Source organism: Heterocephalus glaber, unplaced genomic scaffold (assembly GCF_053883595.1).
Source record: "Heterocephalus glaber isolate CG9 unplaced genomic scaffold, H.glaber_assembly_v1.0 deba00001760, whole genome shotgun sequence".
Lineage (NCBI taxonomy): Eukaryota > Metazoa > Chordata > Mammalia > Rodentia > Bathyergidae > Heterocephalus > Heterocephalus glaber.
This window is the reverse complement of record NW_028258457.1, coordinates 8,347,059-8,365,150: the sequence shown is the minus strand read 5'-3', so window position 1 is coordinate 8,365,150 and position 18,092 is coordinate 8,347,059. Positions and strand designations below refer to the sequence as shown.

General features: G+C 53.1%; 2 protein-coding genes across 6 annotated transcripts in view; both read right to left on the bottom strand.

Annotated features, from left to right (window-relative positions):
* Window positions 1-378: 378 nt before the first annotated feature.
* On the bottom strand, window positions 379-2,858 carry Cdkn2d (cyclin dependent kinase inhibitor 2D). 3 transcript variants are annotated; one of them, XM_004865508.4, is made up of 4 exons: window positions 2,740-2,858; window positions 2,344-2,499; window positions 988-1,332; window positions 379-768 (listed from the first exon to the last, which is right to left on the bottom strand). In XM_004865508.4, exons 2-4 carry the CDS (start codon window positions 2,482-2,484, stop codon window positions 679-681), a joined length of 576 nt encoding a protein of 191 aa, XP_004865565.1. In that variant the 5' UTR covers window positions 2,485-2,499; window positions 2,740-2,858; the 3' UTR covers window positions 379-678. The 3 variants fall into 3 exon arrangements, with proteins under 3 accessions (XP_004865565.1, XP_004865564.1, XP_004865566.1); XM_004865507.3 differs by lacking the exon at window positions 2,740-2,858 and having other exon boundaries at window positions 2,344-2,733; XM_004865509.4 differs by lacking the exons at window positions 379-768; window positions 2,740-2,858 and having other exon boundaries at window positions 787-1,332; window positions 2,344-2,616.
* Window positions 2,859-3,294: 436 nt separating this feature from the next.
* The window catches only part of Ap1m2 (adaptor related protein complex 1 subunit mu 2), a 24,540-nt gene continuing 9,742 nt past the window's right edge, over window positions 3,295-18,092 (bottom strand). The window contains exons 1-12 of one of the 3 annotated variants that reach the window (XM_004865513.4): window positions 13,521-13,677; window positions 11,895-12,051; window positions 11,536-11,603; window positions 10,116-10,246; window positions 9,888-10,035; window positions 9,678-9,804; window positions 7,918-8,060; window positions 7,764-7,835; window positions 7,202-7,360; window positions 5,921-6,046; window positions 5,585-5,660; window positions 3,295-4,644 (exon numbers count right to left, since the gene is read on the bottom strand). In XM_004865513.4, coding sequence (XP_004865570.1) covers window positions 4,622-4,644; window positions 5,585-5,660; window positions 5,921-6,046; window positions 7,202-7,360; window positions 7,764-7,835; window positions 7,918-8,060; window positions 9,678-9,804; window positions 9,888-10,035; window positions 10,116-10,246; window positions 11,536-11,603; window positions 11,895-12,051; window positions 13,521-13,562 — 1,272 coding nt within the window. In that variant the 5' untranslated portion in view covers window positions 13,563-13,677 and the 3' untranslated portion in view covers window positions 3,295-4,621. Of the gene's footprint in view, window positions 4,645-5,584; window positions 5,661-5,920; window positions 6,047-7,201; window positions 7,361-7,763; window positions 7,836-7,917; window positions 8,067-9,677; window positions 9,805-9,887; window positions 10,036-10,115; window positions 10,247-11,535; window positions 11,604-11,894; window positions 12,052-13,520; window positions 13,678-18,092 lie in introns of those variants that run through there. The other 2 variants (XM_004865512.4, XM_087201629.1) reach the window with 2 other exon arrangements.

The window sequence follows — 18,092 nt, the reverse complement described above, 5'->3', positions numbered from 1 at the left end:
CTTCCAGCTTTAAAAGGGGCGGGGAAGCTTAATCCCGCCCCCATCCTTCCGGGATCCCGTTAGCCTCGTGACACCCCCCCCCGCGCGCGCCCATGGGCCACGCCCCTGCGGGGAAGGCCGCAGCCCCCGCCCCCACCCTTGGGGCTCCGGCCATCCAGCTGACATCTGGGGGCCCTTTCTCCACTCGCGGTTTCCTGCCTCCCTTCCGTTCCGACAGCGCCAACCGCTGCCCCACCCAGCTCACTGGCCCTGTGCCCTGGGAATGACCAGTCTGTCCCCTCCCCCACAGCATCCATCGTCTGCGACCCCCAGGCTCAGCCCCATCCAAGATGCCAATTCCCCATCCCAGACTCACAAATCAGAAACAAACTCACACTGTGAACATGCACAAGTCTTAATTTAATGGGTAAAAACGTTAAATTATCACACACACAACAATTTTTTCAATAAAGCTTAATAAATAGAATCTCTCTTTTTCAACGCTGTACAAGAGATTGGAAAAAAGCTTCCAACAAAATATGAAAGAACTCATGTTGCCCTTTAATTAATCTGGAACGCTTCCCCCTCCCCCCATGGGCGAAACAGGGTGCAGACTTCAGTACTCTCTCCGAGCACAGCTGGCCAAGGTCACCAGGTTCCAGGAGTCCTGGGAGCAATTACTTCACTCCGGCTGGGGCTTTAACGCTCTGCCCTTGGGTCATGTCTGCACCCCTGGGGTGCAGAAGAAACTGAACCGTTCAGGTGTCTGTCGCCTAGCAGAGCTCTTCTCTGTCCAACACACCAAAAGGGTGAGAAAACAAATGAGAAACGTCCCCCAAACACACACATCCCAGAAATCAACACCAATAAGCCACAAACTGGTCCTCCTCCCCCTTCCTCAGTGGGCAGGATCTTAGAGGAGAGAGTGTTTCTTCCCTCCTCTTCGGATAGATAAACCCACAAGGTTCACTGGCTGGAGCAGGTGGCCCTGGGTCACAGTGGGATCACCTTGTGCCCCTGCAGGATGTCCAAGAGGTCCTGAGCCCCCCTCTGCCGTGCCAGCTCCAGAGGTGTGAGCCCCGCGGCGTCCCTGTGATGGAGATCAGACTCCGGAGCCAGGAAGCTGACCACCGAGGCGTGGCCCTCACGCACCGCCAGGTGGATGGGCAGTGACCCAGTGCCATCGGGCATGTTGACATCAGCGCCGTATTCCACGAGGACCTTCAGGGTGTCCAGGAATCCAGTTCGGGCTGCATCGTGGACCGGACTGGTGCCAGAGGCATCCTGGATATTGGGGCTGGCACCCTGTTTCAGCAGCTCCTGGGCGATGGTGAGGCTGCCAAACATCATCACCTATGTGGGTACAGAGGGTCAGCGAGTCCCAAGGAGGGGGGTGTCCAGAAAAAGGGTTCACTGGAGAAATAAAGGTCTCCAAGAAAGAGCGGTTTTCCGGGCATAGAGAATGCCAGAGAAGGGGTCACCTCTAGGGACACCCAGGGAAGATGACCCCCTGGGGAGCCGTTGACGATCTGAGAGAACAAGTTTGGGAATTAGCAATCTCCAAGAAGCTGGTCACTCCCTTAATAATACAATGAGACCCTAACCTAAAGAATAACTCGAATGAAAACCTGTAGGAATTGAAACCCTCCCTCACCCCCAGATACGGGAAATCACCGAGAAATCTAAAATCCAGTCAAGGAAATGAGCACCCATAGACTGAGAGCTGCCCCTAAAGAACTTGACGGTCCTCTCTGGGGACAGGAAATGCTCGGGGAATTTGCAACTCCTTTCTCCAAGGAAAAGCCGCTTCCTATATATGAGGGTGCTCCTCGGGATACCTTAGCACCCCTACCCTGTAAAATGCACCCCTATGGGAACAGGGAACTCATGCAATTAAAACACTTTTCCTCCGTTGGGGGTCCCTAAAAGATATCAAGAATCCTCACAACCCCAAGGAATGAAGACTTCTCCTAAGTAACTCGTTATCTTTCAGAGTCACCCTAGAAATTGAGATCTCCCCCGAGATAGACAAGAATCCCCTCTAGAGAGATCAGAATTCCTCTGGGAGCTGTCCCAGCAGAAGGGGGACCCAGAAAGACTGACCCCTCCCGCTCCCCGCCGCCATAAAAATCTTACCAAGTGAGGGGGGAGATCAGAACGTTTGCAGGGAAAATGACCCCTCCCCCCACGAACGCAGAGAACGAGGATCCTGCGGAGGATGGAAAGCAGCCCTCCCCTCCCCCAACCAGCCCTTCCACCTGAAGAAAAGGCGCCTTGGGGGAAGCACAGGAGCCCCCAAGGAGGAGGCCCCGCACCAGAGAGTCGGCACCGGGCCAGGGCCGGGTCCCGGGCGCGCCCGCCCACCTGCAGCGCCGTCTTGCCGAAGCGGTTGAGGGCGTCCGGGTGCACGAGCTCGCGGTACAGCAGGCGGCGCACCTCCTGCACGTCTCCCCGGGCCGCGGCCCCACTCAGCCGGTCGCCGGCGCGGACCTCCTCCAGCATCATGGTGACACGGGTGGCCTGCGGAGCCCCCGCCCCGGCGTGGTCAGTGCGTGCGGGGAGCGCGCGGGTCCCGGCCTGGGCCGCCTCGCTTCGCCGCCCGGCCTGCGTTCGACTGCGACCCCCGCCCTCGCAGCCGGCTCCTCCTCCTGTCACCCAAGCCCTTAGTGAACGCGGCTGGGAACCCGGCCCAACCCTCGGTCGCTGGCCGGGCCCTGCCCGACGCCCGCCCCTAGTGGGCCGGGTCTCCTCCCAACTCACCCTCCCTCCTCCTCTTCCGCGGGCGGGGTCTGCTCTGAGCCTGCGCCGCCGCCGCCTCGGAGTCAGCCTCTAGGGGGCGGAGCCAGCGAGTCCGCGGCCACGCCCCCGATTTGTTTTCTTACAAACTCGCGATCTTGTAGCTGAGCTGCCTTGCCCAACTCACGACCCTACGGTGCTCCGCCCACAGAATCCAGACAGCCAATGACCGAGCGTTGCTGGGGAGGTTTCGCTCGCGAGCGTGGGTTGTGTCTCTCCTGATTGGATAGAACTCTCTACCGCTGGACCGCCCGCAATGGCGGGGTTTTCGGTTTTTAAACCCGCCCAGCGGGCGGGAAAGAGAGAGGGTTTAACTGACCCGCGGGAGAAAGGTCAGGGGACAGGATAGCGCGGGCTACTCAGACTTTGGCGCCTCCTGGGGGAAGGGAGGCAGGGCTGGGGCTTCCCAGTATGGGGATCTATTATTCTTCCCTCCCCCCAATACCGGGGATTGAACTCACGACCTTGCGCTTGCAAGGCAGACGCGTTGCCACTGAACTAAATCCCCGGCGAGATGTATTATTCTTTCACCCTAGGAGCATTTATTATCTCTTCGAGTGTGCTAAGAGCTTTATTTCATTCATTCGTTCACACCTTATGCACAGGAAGCGTCCTGGATGCGCAGGAGCGAACATTCAGATAGCTAAGTCATTTAGATGGCGTTCAGAGCCACGAAAATAGGGAAACGGGATGCATGAGAAAGGAATCGAGCTCTGGCTCACACTGAACCCTCCCAGGCAAGGAAGAAAGCCGAACCTGGAGCCGCCACGTGGGATGCGCCAGCCTGGAGCAGTCGGTGGCAGCTACCTGGGCTTCATTCAAATCTTGACTGAGCACCTCCTGGGAGCGCCCAACTGCGGAGTCGGGGTGTGGGGGGTAAAAACGAAATCTTTGCCAAGTGATAAAGGCTACGGGGGCCGATAGGACAGGTGACAGGACCTTGGGAAAGCAAGGCCATTGATATAGGAGGTTACAGGGAGGGTCTCCCCGAAGAGGTGGCATTAAGGTCCGAAGGTGCAGGAGGGAGCCTGAGCATATCTGATCTGCAAAGGAAAGTGCGAGGGAGCGGCACATGCAAAGCCCCTGCAGTAGCAGTGAGCCTGGTATGATCTAGGGAGGGAGAGTGAAAGGAGAGGATGGCAAGGAGGTATGGGGGGGGCGGGGGTAGGATGGGGTTGTGCAGCTCCTGGGCCAGTGGCCTGGCAGTGACTTACTTTTAACCAGATGGGAACTGCGGAGAGAGGGTTTTAGACAGAATTGCTTGGACTGCTGTACTGTATTACAAGTTAAGGCGCCCCCTAGCGGCCGTGGAGGGACGTGCTGTGGCGGGGAAGTGGAGGCTGGAGGCCTGGCCCAGGGGAGCACAGGGGAGCTGAGGAAGGGTCATGGGGTGAATGGACACCCGCACTGCAGGGACGTCCCCGGCACTCTCAGCCCTTGCCAAGAACACATTCAAAGTGGCCAGATTTATCGTTTTACTGACACCCTAAAACAGGGGTGGGCTCAGCAGCCATGAAGGAGGAGGCCTGAACCCCCTAAGGCAGTCACTGGAGGAAGGCACTCGTGAGGGGGGCTTCAAGCCCCTCTTCTTTCTTCATATAAAATGGGGTGGGGAGCCCCAAGAGCGAGGGAGGCAGAGACCATCTTCCCAGCCCACCGGAGAGAAGACGGGAGGAAGGGGAGGAAGGGGTTGGAGCTAGAAGAAGGAACTGGCAAGGGGCAGCTGCACAAATGTGGACACACACACACACACACACACACACACACACACCCTGCCCTCCCTGCGCTTCACTCTGCGGTCTGGAAAGAGAGAGCTCCTAGTTCCAGGCCCCACTTCTTGTCCTTTCTAGCTGGTCCGAAGTTGATAATCTGCAGGAAAAGTAAAGTAAGGACCACCTTAGCATTGAGAAAAGGGGAAGACAGGGCCCGGGATTTGAGATAGGCACTGTGCCTGTCTCAAAAGCACAAGGTCCCAGGGCCGGGGATTTAGCTCAGTGGTTTTGCCTCCTGCTGCACAAGCGCAGGACCTGAGTTTGATCCCCGGTACCAAAAAAAAAAAAAAAAAAAAAAAGAAAAAAAAAGAGCACAAGGTCCTGAGTTTGAACCCCGGTACCACAAAAACAAACAAGAACAGGGGAAGATAAGGGGTGCCCCATACGACAAGTCCATCTCCACACCCAACCATCATAATGACCCCTTGGAGTATTTAACAAAGTTCAACTGAGCATGGTGACATGTGCCAGTGATCCCAGCACTCAGGAGGTTGAGGCAGGAGGATCACTGTGAGTTCAAGGCCAGCTTGAACTACATAGTGGACCCTGCCCCAAAAAACCTAAACTTAAAAAAAAAATACAAAGGGCTGATGATGTAGCTTAGTGCAAGGGCCCTAGGTTTAATCCCAAGTACCAAAAATAACCACCTCTCACTTTGTGGTGAAACACAGGCACCATAACCTTGCTGACAAGCTGGTTTCTAGGCAACAAATGAGGGTGCTATGAACCCAGCCTTTTTTTTTTTTTTTCTGAGACAGGGTCTCACTGTGTTGTTCAGGCTGATCTTGAACTTGCAGTGATCCTCCTGCCTCAGCCTCCCAGGTGCTGGGATTCAGGCGTGTGCCACCATGCCTTTTATCCAAGCCTTAGGGGTACCCTGGAGATCATCATGAACCCCACTTTAAAGACGTGCAAACTGGGGTCCAGGACATATGACAGGGACAGTTTCTGAGCTGTCCTGACCACAACGTGGTCAGAGCTGAGTCCCCACCGATCCACCTCCCCGCCCTTGTGTCCCAGGGAGCCAGGCCCCTGACCTCCACTCTGGGTGATGTAGCGAACCCAGGGCAGGGCCTGGTAACCACTCTTCTCAATGATCTTCATGTATCGGACCTGGACGGGGAGGAAAAGAGGTGACCCAGGACTGGGGAGGGAGGTGGCCTGGGGCTGGGGTTGGGGAAGAGGAAGCTAGTTTGGACCAGGGGAACGTGCATAGCACCTTGGAGGGATAAAGTGCCATAGGACAAAGACCACGGGACAGGGACCTAGGGCGAGACACGGCTTAGTGGGAGGTAACACAAGGCAGGGAAGGAAGGGGACTTGGGCTAAGGGATGTGACGTAGGGACAGCCTTGCCCTGCCCACGCCTCTCACCTGGATGCCGGAAACGGTGAAGTAGGGGATCTCAAACTTGACCCCGATGGGGGGCCGGCCATCCACCTCCTCCTTCTCCACGCTGGGGAGGCCAAAGTGGGCCCGCATCAGGTACTCCTTGCCCCCCTGAGGAGACACGGAGGTGTCAGCCTTCTGGGGCCCCAATCTGCCTGGCCCACCCCAGGGCCTGCTCTGTGCAGACCCATTGCACAGATGTGAATAGTCAAGGCTTAGGGAAGGATGCACAGGAGATGCTTTGGAATACCGATGGGGGAGGGGCTAGGAATCGCCATTTCGGGTCCTCAGCCCCAACCCCCACCTGGCCCACCCAGTGACAGGGACAGCACCCTCTTCGGTGGCTGGGAGCAGGTAGCCCATGCCGGTAGTCTTAGGGACTGGGGAGAGGGGAGGTAGGACTAGCGAAAATTTGAGGCCAGCCTGGGAAGTTTAGCAAGACTCTGTCTCAAAAACAAACAAAACAAAATATCCAGGTGTGATCCCACAAACCTGTAATCCCAGCACCCAGGGAGGCTGAGGCAGGAGAATCAAAAGTTCAAGCCTAGGCTAGGCACCTTGGTGACTTATCAAGACTCTGTCCCCCAAAACAAAAACTCTCCAGGAAGTCAGGCATGATGCTGCATAGCTCTAATCTCAGCACTCTGGGAGGCTGAGGCAAGAGTATAATTTCAGGACTAGCCTGGGCAAAAATAAAATAAAGAAAAAAACCAGTGGCTCGAGGATGTGAATAAAACATCCCCCAGCCCATTCCACACACCAGTAAACTGAGTCCACGAAGTCAAATGGGTTTCCCAAGCCCATAAGCCTCAGCAAAGCAAGAATAGGGCAGGGGATTTAGCTCAGTGGCACCTCTCCTGCCTGGCAAGTGCAAGGTCCTGAGTTCGATCCTCGGTACCAAAGCGGGGAAAAAAAACAAGAGTAGCCTGATGTGGTGGTGCAGACGTGTAATCCCAGCGCTTGGGAGGCTGAGGCAGGAGGACAGTCATGAGTTGGAGGCCAGCCTGGGATACATAGTGAGTTCAAGGCCAGCCTGAACAACACAGTGAGACCCCGTCTCCCCACCCCCCTCAAAAAAACTACTTTGAGATAGTGAGACCTTGTCCCAAAGCACTAAAAAAAAGACAGAAGAAATGCAAGGGTCAGAATTTGAACCCCAAACTGGTTTCCGGAAGTTATCCACTCCCTCCATTCCATGCCACCTGCATAGGGCTCAGCTCCATACAGTGCCTTCCTCCCAGGTCCCCTCATGTCACCAGCACTCACCGGGAAGGATTTAATACTCCAGATAACGACATTCTTCTCTGGCACATACTTGGCACTCCCCACACTGGTCTTGAAACGAGGGGAATCAGCATCACTGGGGACAGGCACGGAAATCTCCACACCATTGGCCACAGACTGCTTCTTAAACTGCCCCTTAGCCTGTCAGGAGAGAGCGTGGGTATGAGGAATTAACTCACAAGCTGGGCATGGTAGTGCACGCCTGTACCCCAGCACTCAGGTGGCTGAGGCAGGAGAATCGCCTTGAGTTGCAGGCCAGCCTGGGCTACATAGTGAGACCTTGTCTCAAAAAAGAAAAGGGGCCAGGGATTTAGTTCAGTGGCACCGTCCCTGCCTTGAAAATGCAAGGTCCTGAGCTCAATCCCTGGTACAAAAAAAAAAAAAAGAAAAAGAAAAAATGAAGAAAAGATCAGAGCATCCAGGGCAAACACAGTGGCAAGTGGAAAGGTCCTGAGGCCATGCGGTGCCAGCCCTATGTGGAGTCCAGCCAGGGAGCCCCGTGTGGCAGGGCAGAGCCTCCATGGGTGATACCCGCCTCCCGCACCTTGACCATGATCTCCACTCGGCTGTGGGAGAACTTCTCGATGATAGACTCAATCCAGATGAGCGGCTTGACCTGTGGACAAAGGACGGGGACAGTGCTCAGGACGACCAGCGATCTTCATTTCACCCTGCTGCTGCCCACCACGCCTGCGCACCTGTGTGCTGAGCCGGTAGGACATGAGCTCAAAGTCGCCATCGGGCGGGATGAAGGAGATGGTGCGGTCGTTGTCGAAGCGTGACAGCCGCACGCACTGGTGGAACTTGACGTCCTCCAGCTCCACGGACTTGTTCTTGCTGCCTGAAACTCAGAGCCCAGGGCGCCAGGTCATCTGCCTGTCCATGACCACCTATGCTCCACTGAACAGACCAGGAAACTGAGTCCCAGACCCTACAGGGCAGAGTGGGCTCTGGGAGTCTGGCTCCCACTTTTACTTTTTTTCTCTGCTTTTTAAATTTTTCTTCAGTACTGGACACTGAACCTAGGGTCTTTGAACTGTCTCATCCCCAAGTGCCACCCCCCAATTTTTAAAAATTTACTTTGAGACAAGGTCTCACTAAGTCACTTGAATTGCTAAGGTTGGGCTGAAACTTGGGATCCTCTCGCCTCAGCCTCCCAGAGAGCTGGGATTACAGATGTGAGCCACCAAGGCTGGCTTTGTTTCCTTTCTTTTTTTCTGTCCTGAGGATTGGACCCAGGGCCTTTGCAGTGAACTATATCTGAAACCCCACCCCCTTTTGCAACCCTTTTGTTCCTCTTTGGTTTGTTAGTGGTTTTTGTTTGCTTGTGGAGGTTTTTGTTTTGTTTTGTTTTGTTTTATTTTGTTTTTTAGTTTTTTGAGACAGGGTCTCACTATGTAGTTCAGGCTGGCCTCGAACTCTCAGTGATCCTCCTGCCTCAGCCTCCAGAGTGCTGGAATTACAGTCCTGTGCCACCACACCAGGCTTAGACTTTTCTTTTCTGTTTTCTTTTGAGTCAGGGTCTAGCTATACAAATATTCCTCATTTAAGGATCTACCTGTTTAATGACTGTTTGGACTTATGACCTGCCACTCAGACTTATGAGTCCTCTTTTTTGGTACATTTCTGTATATCTTGTTGATAGAGCCCCAATGCCTTTTTTGGGTACAGTACACCTTGTTTATACAGTGCTGTAATTTTGCTAATTGCACTGTACATACAGCACTGTAGTTTTCTGTTCTGTTATTCATTACAGTACTGCATAGAAGAGTTATGCAAGTAAAAGCAAAGTCATCAAGTTGGAGCTTCCTTGGACCACTTCTTTGTTCTGAATATTGTAGTGTCCGTGCTATATACAATTCCTCATTTAGCGACTGATTCATTTAATGACCTAGTGGAGGAAATGCATCATTAAATGATGAATGCCTATAGCCTATTGTTTTCCTTTTTCTTTTTTTGTTTTGAGAGACAGGGTCTCAGACAGTTCACTGTCCTTGAATTTGCTATGCAGCCCAGGCTGGCCTCAAACTTGGGGCGATCCTCCTCCCTCAGCCTCCTGAGTGCTAGGAACACAGGTGTGTGCCACTCCACCTGTCTAAAGCTTAGACTTTCAGTATCATGTTAAGGGGCCAGGGGTATAGCTCAGTGGTAGAGCACTCGGATAGCATAGGATGCATAAGGCCGTGGGTTTGATCCCCAGTACTGCAAAGAAAAGAACAACAAGCATCATATAAACGTGTTTCCTTCTCCCAGGAGAAGGTCAAGGACAGGATGTGAGGCCAGACAAGAACAATGCCGGAAACGCAGCCAACTCAATAACAAAAACGCATTTGCTCAGAGAACCTCTGGGTGCAGTTCTGCGCATTACCAGAAGAGGGCGCGCGAAAACTATAAAACTGGCTGCAATTGTTGGGGACCCCTTGTACCCACGGGACAGGGGAGCCCCCCAGAATCTTACGGCCAGTGAGCTCAAAGAGCACGCGGTCGTTGAGGCCCAGCCGCAGCTCTGGCATCCCGGACAGAAACACCTTAAGTTTGATGCTGCCCACGATCTCACTGAGCAGGACACTGCCGTTGGCATTGACCTGCAGATGACAGGCAGGGCAGTCAGCAGGCACCGGATCCCCTCCCCTGTCCCAGGCCCTGGGGTGCCGTGTGTGGGACTCACCAGCAGGTTGACAGACTCTATGACGTCGATGAAGACCTCGTTCTTCTTGTACTTGAGGCCCTCTGAGCGCCAAGACACTGCGTTGGTGACAGTGGGCGGCACCCGAGACTTGCCCGTCTCCAGCTTGTTGCCCTGTTGTGTGATGTACCTGGCAGGAGGGCACCAGGGACAGCTAGACCCAGGGATGCCACTGTGGGCCCCCTGTGCCCTGCCACGGGGCCCACTCACTCCTGCAGGATCTTGCTATCCGTAGTCTGTGGGAAGCCGAAGTCCATGAGCTCGTCCAGCAGCTCGTACACGATGACAAAGTTGTCACGGATGCTCTCCTCCTCCAGCTCCTTGAAGTACTCACAGAAGACCTGGTATGGAGAGAAGCGGACATCCACCCAGTGTCACCACGGCTATAGGCCACCCAACAACAGTGTCTCATTGAGTTGCCCAAGCTGGCCTCAAATGTATGATCCTCCTGCCTCAGCCTCCTGAGTAGTGGGGGTTACAGTGGTGTTCCACATTGCCTGGCTGGAAACTTTTTTTTTTTGCATTACTGGGCATTGAAGCCAGAGCCTTCACACTGAAACCAGGGCCTTTTTATTTTGAATGTTGAGACAGTCTTGCTAAGTTGCCCAGGCTGTCCTTGAATTTGCAATCTTCCTGCCTCAGCCTCCCAAATAGCTAGGATTATAGGCATCTACTACCATGCTCCACTCAGTAAATATTTCTTATTTCTTTTTTGTTGTTGCTGTTTTAAGACAAGAGTCTCACTATGCAGTTTGGGCTTTGAACTAACAGTGTAGCCAGGCTGGCCTCTAACTCCCAGTGATCCCCCTGCCTCCGCCTCTTGAGTGCTGGGATTACAAGCATGTGCCACTGTGCTCTGCTCATGGGTCAAAAATATTCAAGGAACACTGCAGGCTAGAGATGGTACTCTTCGAAAGAGCAGATACCCAGCATGTGCCAGGGTGTGAACTCTGTACCCAGCACCACAAAGTAAAAAAAAAAAAATTGCATTATGTACTGAACATGAGTAACTATCCTTGTCACCATTCCTTAAACAATACAGTTTAACAACGATCTTGAAAACCAGATTTGGGGATCTCAGGGGTCCTAGAACAAATTCCTCAAGGGTATCAAGGGACTACTACACTTGTTAAGCTTCTAGACACTTTTTTTTCTTTTTGAGATAGGTTTTCACTATGTAGCCTAGGCTGGCCTTGAACTTGGAGTGATCCTCCTGCCTCAGCCTCCCTGGTGCTGGCATTACAGATCTGCTCTGGCTCTAGACACTTTATGTGCATTAATTAATGTACAACCACCCCGAGGCAGGACTTGTTCCATCCCGTTTGGAGGCACAGGGAGCAGTGAGGAAGCTTGTTCAAGGTCACAGCCATGAAGTAGGGGAGCTCTCTGGCTCAGAAATGAGCCACACACCTTCTCAGGGACCTCCTGAGATCCACTCCAGGAGGGGAAAGGATCTCCTGACAACTAATGAGACAAAGGAGCTGGGGTTTAGATGCAGGGGCACAGGCAGCTGGTAACCAGCAAAGTGCAGCGGAAGTCAGGGCAGGCTTCCAGGACAGGCCGCTCTGAAAGAGGCGGGTTTGACGAGAAGACTGACAGAAGAGCCGGCCAATGAGAGGCCAGTACCCACCTCCACCGTCTTGTAGAGGAAGGAGTAGACCAGAGAGGCGTTGGCGTTCTTCAGCGTGGTGGCCACCACTGCACAGCAAGGTTAAGGAAAACGTGCCATTCTGGGGACTCCAAAGGGGTACAGACCCTGAAGTGCCACTACTCTTTTTTTTGAGACAGAGTCTCAGTATGTAGTTCAGGCTGGCCTACAGCTTGTGGTAATCTTCCTGCCTCAGCCTCCGGAGGGCTGGGATGACAGGTGTGCACCACCACACCAGGCAAACACCTGCATATCTAACCTCACCCCACCACCGTTGCTGCAGAACCAACTGCTGTTCAACTCCCGATTTCACCCCACCCTCTCTGGGCCTGGGCGGATGCAGTACAGGTTGCTGTGTTTGATCCACAGGAAGTGTACACGGCCGTGGCTCAGCAGTGGGGCCAGCGCGCCCTCCTCCTCACGCTGCATGAGCAGAGGCATGAAGTGGTCGATCTCGCTCATGGCCACATCACCCTTGTAGTTGCGGCTGATCAGGGGCTGTGGGTGGACAGAGGACTTGGTCACCGCTAGAGCCCAATTCAGATTGGACTTCCTAGCTGGGGGAACTGGGCAAGGCTCTGCTTCTATGTGCCTCAGTTTCCCCTTTTGTACAATGAGTGTGTGATGGCAATAGGCAATGAGCCACAGTGCTGAGGCCCCAGTGCTTTTTCTACCAGACAGTGCGTGTCAAGGGGGTACAAGCCTGTAATCCCAGCTACTCCGGAGGCTGAGGCAGGAATATTGCAAATTTGAGGCCAGCCTGAGAAACATGGCAACAACTTGTCTCAAAGTAAAAAATAAATTTTTTGAGACAAGGTCTTGATATGTAGTTCAGTGTGCCCTCAAACTGGGGGGAATCCTCCTGCCTCAGCCTCCCTAGTGCTGGGATTACAAGTGTGCAACACCATGGCTAGCTACAATTTCTGCTCTTGTCCAAGACTTCATATGTCCCAAACAGGTGAGGTTGGGGTTATTTGGGAGTCTTGTTGTTTGTTTGTTTTATGACACTGTTTCACAATATTGGCCAGGCTGATTTTGAGTTCCTGGGCTCCATTGAGCCTCCTGCCTCAGCCTCTGGAGTAGCTGGGACTACAGGTGCACGGCACTGCTCCCTGCTAGGCTCTCACTATTATTATTAGCAGGACTATTGTGTGCACCAGGATGGCTATGAAGGGACTAGGGACTTGCCACTAAAGGAAGGGACTAGGCATCTCCAAAGAGGAATTAGGGGCTCCTGCCCTCAGGCTGATGGAAATATTTATTTATTATTAATTTATTTATTTGGTGCAGCACTAGGGACCCAATCCAGGGCCTTAAGTCTGAGCTCCATCCCCAGCCCATTCTTTTTTTTTTTCTTTTTTTTGGTACCAGGGATCGAACTTGGGACCTTGCACTTTCGAGGCAGGCGCCAGAACTACTGAGCTAAATCCCTGGCCCTTTTAAAAAAAATTTTAGGGGCCAGGGATTTAGCTCAGTGGCTCCGGCGCCTGCCTCGTAAGCGCAAGGTCCCAAGTTCGATCCCCGGTACCAAAAAAAAAAAAATTTTTTTTTGAGACAGGGTCAGGCTAAGTCACTAGGTTGCCCAGACAGGGCTCAAACTTGTGATCCTTCTGCCTCGGCCTCCAGGGGGCTGGCTCTGCGCCACCGTGCAAAATCGTCTACTGAGAGGCTAGAACGTGCAGCAGGCCACCTGCTGAGTGGTCCGCACCCACTGGGCCTCATCAGTTCTCCTCGGCCGGCTTTGTCGTTCTGTTACAAACAGAGAAACTGAGGCTCGGATGCGGAGGAAGGCCCCTGCTCAGGGAGCGAGACTGGTCCAAGGTAGGGGTGGACTCGACCCCGGGGTCCCGGACGGCTGGGGGAGGGTGCGGGGCCATTCCCACGCGCCTCTGCAGGGTCCCCCCGGGTCTGCGCGAAGGGGCTGCCCTGCCCCAGGCCGCGCACCCTCACTGTCCCCCCAGCCTCACCTTGCCCTTGATGTCTAGGATGAACACGGCCGAGGCGGACATGGTGGCGCCGGGGACCTGGCGGGTGGAGGGCCGGCGGGAGGGGCGGCTTCCTCCTTCCTGCGGAAGCGCCTGCGCCCAGGTGAGCGCCCAGGTGAGCAAGGCGGGAAGGGGAGGCGCCAGGTGTGCGGCGGAAGTCGGAGCCAGGCCCGAGGGCGTCGGGCACCTCGCTCTTCCCGGACCGGGTGGGGAGCAGCAGAGACTCTCAGCCGTGGCTATTGGTCCGTCCATCCATCCACTTATCCACTATCCACTCACCCATCTTTTTTTGTTTTGTTTCTTTTGGTCTCGCTGTGTAGCCCAGGTTGGACTCGAACTCCTGGTGATCCCCCGCCTCAGCCTCCTCAGTGCTGGGATTATAGGTGTGAGCCACCACAACAAATGTTATCACTGGTAATGTTACTTGCATTCATTCATTCTGAAACACTGGGCTGGGATTAAAGCTCAGTGGTAGTGACATAGCCAGAGACCAAGTAGGGACAAAGGACAAACTCCTGGTGCCTAATCCCCTTGATGTGTGTTTTGTTCTGAGGCAGCCAGGAGCCTCAGAGTGGTTTTTGCTTAAAACTGTGACTTTTCCCTTGGGGCTACAAAAGCCCACTAGGGGCTCAAGAGCCTATAACCTGAGTAATCGGGAGTCTGAGGCTGGAGGATTGTGCATTTAGGCCAGCCTGGGCAATTTACTGAGATCCTGTCTCAGAATAGTGATGATGGTGATGATGATGATGATAATGATGGCGGCTGGGGTATAGCTTGATGACAGAGGACTTGCCTAGCATGGGAGAGGTCTGGGCACCATCCCACTGAATATAAAAGCAAAACAGCTTCCCTATGTCCCATTAGTACCCAGTAGTTGTCCAATAAATATTTGTGAAATGACTAATATTTAATATAGTAATCCTAGTTGTAAAACCTTTTTTTTTCAGTACTGAGGCTGTAACCCAAAGCTTGCACCCTGAGCTACATCCCTAGCCCTTTTAATCTTTATTTTTTAGTTTTTGGAGACAAAGTCTTGCTGTGCAGCCCAGCCTGGCCTGGAACTCGCTGCGATCCTGGGATTAGAAGCATCTGGTGGGAAGCTGTTTTTTTATGGCGATGATTTATTCAGTGAGTGAATATTAACTACATATCCATGACACAGTGAATAATGACGTGGATAAAGTCACCACCGTGTTGCAAGATGCAGCATGAAAACCCCAGAACAGCTGGCGATGCATACCTGTCATCCCAGCACTCTGGAGGCTGAGGCAGGAGGATTGCAATTCAAGCCCTGAGGCAGGAAGATTTGCAATTTAGAGAGATCTTATCTCAAAATAAATAATAAAAATAAAAAGGGCTGGGGATGTAGCTCAGTGCAAAGGCTGGGTTCCATCTCCAGTACCACAAACAGAGCAGCCCCCATGATCCCTGAGGACTGGAGTGGGTGGGAGGAGTGTAACTGAGAGTCCTGGGAAAGTCACACCGGAAGTAGCGGTGATCTTCCCTTCCTCTCTCGGCTGTGTGGAGCCCTTCACTGTGTAGCGGGTGTCACAGAGTCTCTGGCTGGGAATTTCCACTGTGAGTTTATGAGCAGGGAGAATTCAAGGGGAAGCCCCTGAGCAGGCCCGGGTACAAAACTAGTGCTAGGGCCGGGGATTTAGCCCAGTGGTTCCTGCGCCTGCTTCGAAAGCACAAGGACCTGAGTTCAATCCCCAGTATCAAAAAAAAAAACCCCAAACAAAACCAGTGCTAGGTTTTTGTTGGTGTTTGATGTTTTATTTAATTAATTTATTTATTATTTATGAGGGTTCTGGGCAATTGAACCCATGGCCTTCTCACTGAGCTACATCCCCAGCTGTCTTTAATTTTTTTTTTTTTTTTTTGAGACAGGATCTCACCAAGTTACACAGGCTAGGCTCCAACTGGGGATCCTCCTGCCTCAGCCTTCCAGAGTCCTGGGATCAAACACCTGGCTGAATTTCTAGGATGTTAACTGCAGGGGAGTTGGGGAAAAAATGTGAACCTCAACCTAGGCCAGACACAGCAGGCTCTACTGGGGGGAAAGGGGCCTTGCAGCGCCTCCAGGGGAAGATACTGAGGTGTTCAGTATCCAGTTCCCTTCCCAGATCTAGCACTGACTTTTATGGGCTCCTGGGGTGGGGACCTGAGGGGTAGGAGAGAAGCAGTCGGTATCAGAGCAGCTCATGCCTCTCTCCACTAGAGGCCAATGTGGCCCATAACACAGCCCCTGTGCGCTGCTCTTAACAGCTTATCACCCAGCCCCTCTCCTTCATATCATCTTTTTTTTTGCGGTACCAGGGATCGAACCCAGGACCTTTCACTTGCAAGGCAGGTGAGGGGCCACTGAGCTAAATCCCGGGCCCTTCCTTCATATCATCTTACAGGGGCAGCAGCAGATGCACAGAGAGGTCAAGCCACTTGCTCAAGGCTACACAGCCAGAAGGTCAATGAACCAGAATTTGAGCTTGACTTCTGGAGTTCAAGAGCCTGGGCTGGGCTAGGGGTGTAGCTCAGTGCTAGAGCTCTTGCCTGGCGTGGGCTCCCGAATGTGATGCAACTATGACTTTTCTTTTTTGAGACGGGGTCTCACTATATAGCTCAGGGTGGCCTCAAACTCAAGGCAGTCCTCCTGCCTCAGCCACCCCAGTGCTGGGATGACAGGTGTGCACCACCACTCCCAGCAGAAGGTGGGGGAGCAGTTCTGGAAGCCCTCCTTCCTCCTTACAAGATGTGATTTAAAAAATACAGTGAATGCTGGTTTCCATCGAATGGAAAGGCAGTTTGTAAAAAATGAGGGTGACCTCATCCACCTTATTCACTGGATTTGGCACCATGCAACTTCTGGCTCTTTCCAAAGTCAAAATGACCATGAAAAGGAACATTTGGAATCCATGGAGGACATTAAGGCAGCCACAGCAGAACAGCTGAATTTCTCAATCACATCTTGAAAATCTCAGCCCTTTTCATCTTATTTTGAGACAAGGTTTCATTAAATTGGCCAGGCTGGTTTTGAACTTGTGTTCCTCCTGCCTCAGCCTCCAGGGCAGCTGGGATTCCAGGCTTACACCACTGGGATCACCTGTTATGCTCATTTGACAGAGAAACTGAGGCTTGGCTCAGAGAGGGTAGGAGATTTGCACAGAGTCATCTAGCCTGAAGTGGCAGGCCTGGGATTCAAACCCTGCCAAGCACAAGACTTAACACTCCCTCTGGCTCCAAGAGTGGGAGGAGGGATGACCAGGGGTACTGGGTATGGTGGTGCACACCTGTCAACCCAGCACTTGGGAGGCTGAGGCAGGAGGATCATCGTGAGTTCAAGGCCAGCCTGGGCTACATAGTGAGACTCTTTGTCTCAAAAAAAGAAAAGAAAGGCATGGCCAGGCCCTTGCCTCAGCCCACATTTCCCAGAACCTTCCAAGAATCCCTCTCTTGGGTCATGAAGCTGTTTTCTGACAGTAAATAGAACCCAAGGCCTGGGCCCAGCGCCCTGGAATCTGAAACTCAGGGCTTGTTTGGTTGAAAAATTCATGAGCCCAAACCCTACGTGGGGTCGGGGAACACAGAGCTCTGTGTTCTGCCTCTGCCCTGCCCGCCCCGCCTCAGCAGCGGTCACCCCTGTCCCTGGGGGCTGTGGCCCTTCCAGTTCCTCCTGAATGTCCACATCCTCCCTGCCCCTGGGGCCCAAGCCCATTTTGTCCCCACCCCACAGGAGGGCTTCTTTAGAACTAAGTACCCCGCCATGCCCACCGTGTCTCCTCATCGCCCTCCAGCGGCCGCACCCGGCACAGTCACGGCCCCCCTGACCGCAGCCCCCGGGTAGCACTTGCAGCCCTTGCCCCAGAGAGTCACTTTTCCAGTTTCAGTTCCTCTCTGTCTTTCTCTTTTGTCACTTGACCTCTTGCAGAACTCTCACCTCTTTTGCTTTTTTCTGTCTTCCCACCCTGTGTCTAGGGCAGGTCCCTCCTCCACTCTCTGGACCTAGTGCTCTCCTCCTCCAACTTTCTATTATTATTTGTTTGTTTGTTTGCTCTTTTTTTTTTTTTTTTTTGGTACCGGGGGATCGAACTGGGGTCCTTGCGCTTGCGCAGCAGGCAGCGAAACCACTGAGCTAAATCCCAGGCCCTGGAGTAGAGTTTTAACTGCCCAAGAAATACATGACTCCTTTACCATGGTATAGAGAGCACATTACAGATCAGAAAACAAACTCAGCATGGCAGCACACGCCTGTAATCCCAGCACTCAGAAGGCTGAGGCAGGAGGATTTCTGAGTTCGAGGCCAGCCTGGACTACACAGTGAGTTGAAGGACAGCCTGAACTGCATAAGGAGACCCTGTCTCAAAACCAACCAACCAACAAACAAATAAAACCCCACAAAAGCAAATAAACAATAAATAAATAAAACAGTCCTCTTTGCTGGGTGTGAAGGCCAGCATGCAATCCCAGGTACTCTGGGAGGCTGAGGCAGGAGGATGGAAAGTTCAAGGCCATCCCGTGCAATTTACAAGACTCTGTCAAAATAAAATTTTATAAAGG

What these genes read in the sequence shown, in the direction of transcription:
- Cdkn2d (XM_004865508.4), bottom strand. Translation starts at nt 2,484, where the DNA reads ATGATGCTGGAGGAGGTCCGCGCCGGCGACCGGCTGAGTGGGGCCGCG. An exon ending in TCGGCAAGACGGCGCTGCAG is followed by an intron (nt 1,333 to 2,343) that starts GTGGGCGGGCGC and finishes GTACCCACATAG; the next exon opens with GTGATGATGTTTGGCAGCCT. An exon ending in ACATCCTGCAGGGGCACAAG is followed by an intron (nt 769 to 987) that starts GTGATCCCACTG and finishes TGTGTTGGACAG; the next exon opens with AGAAGAGCTCTGCTAGGCGA.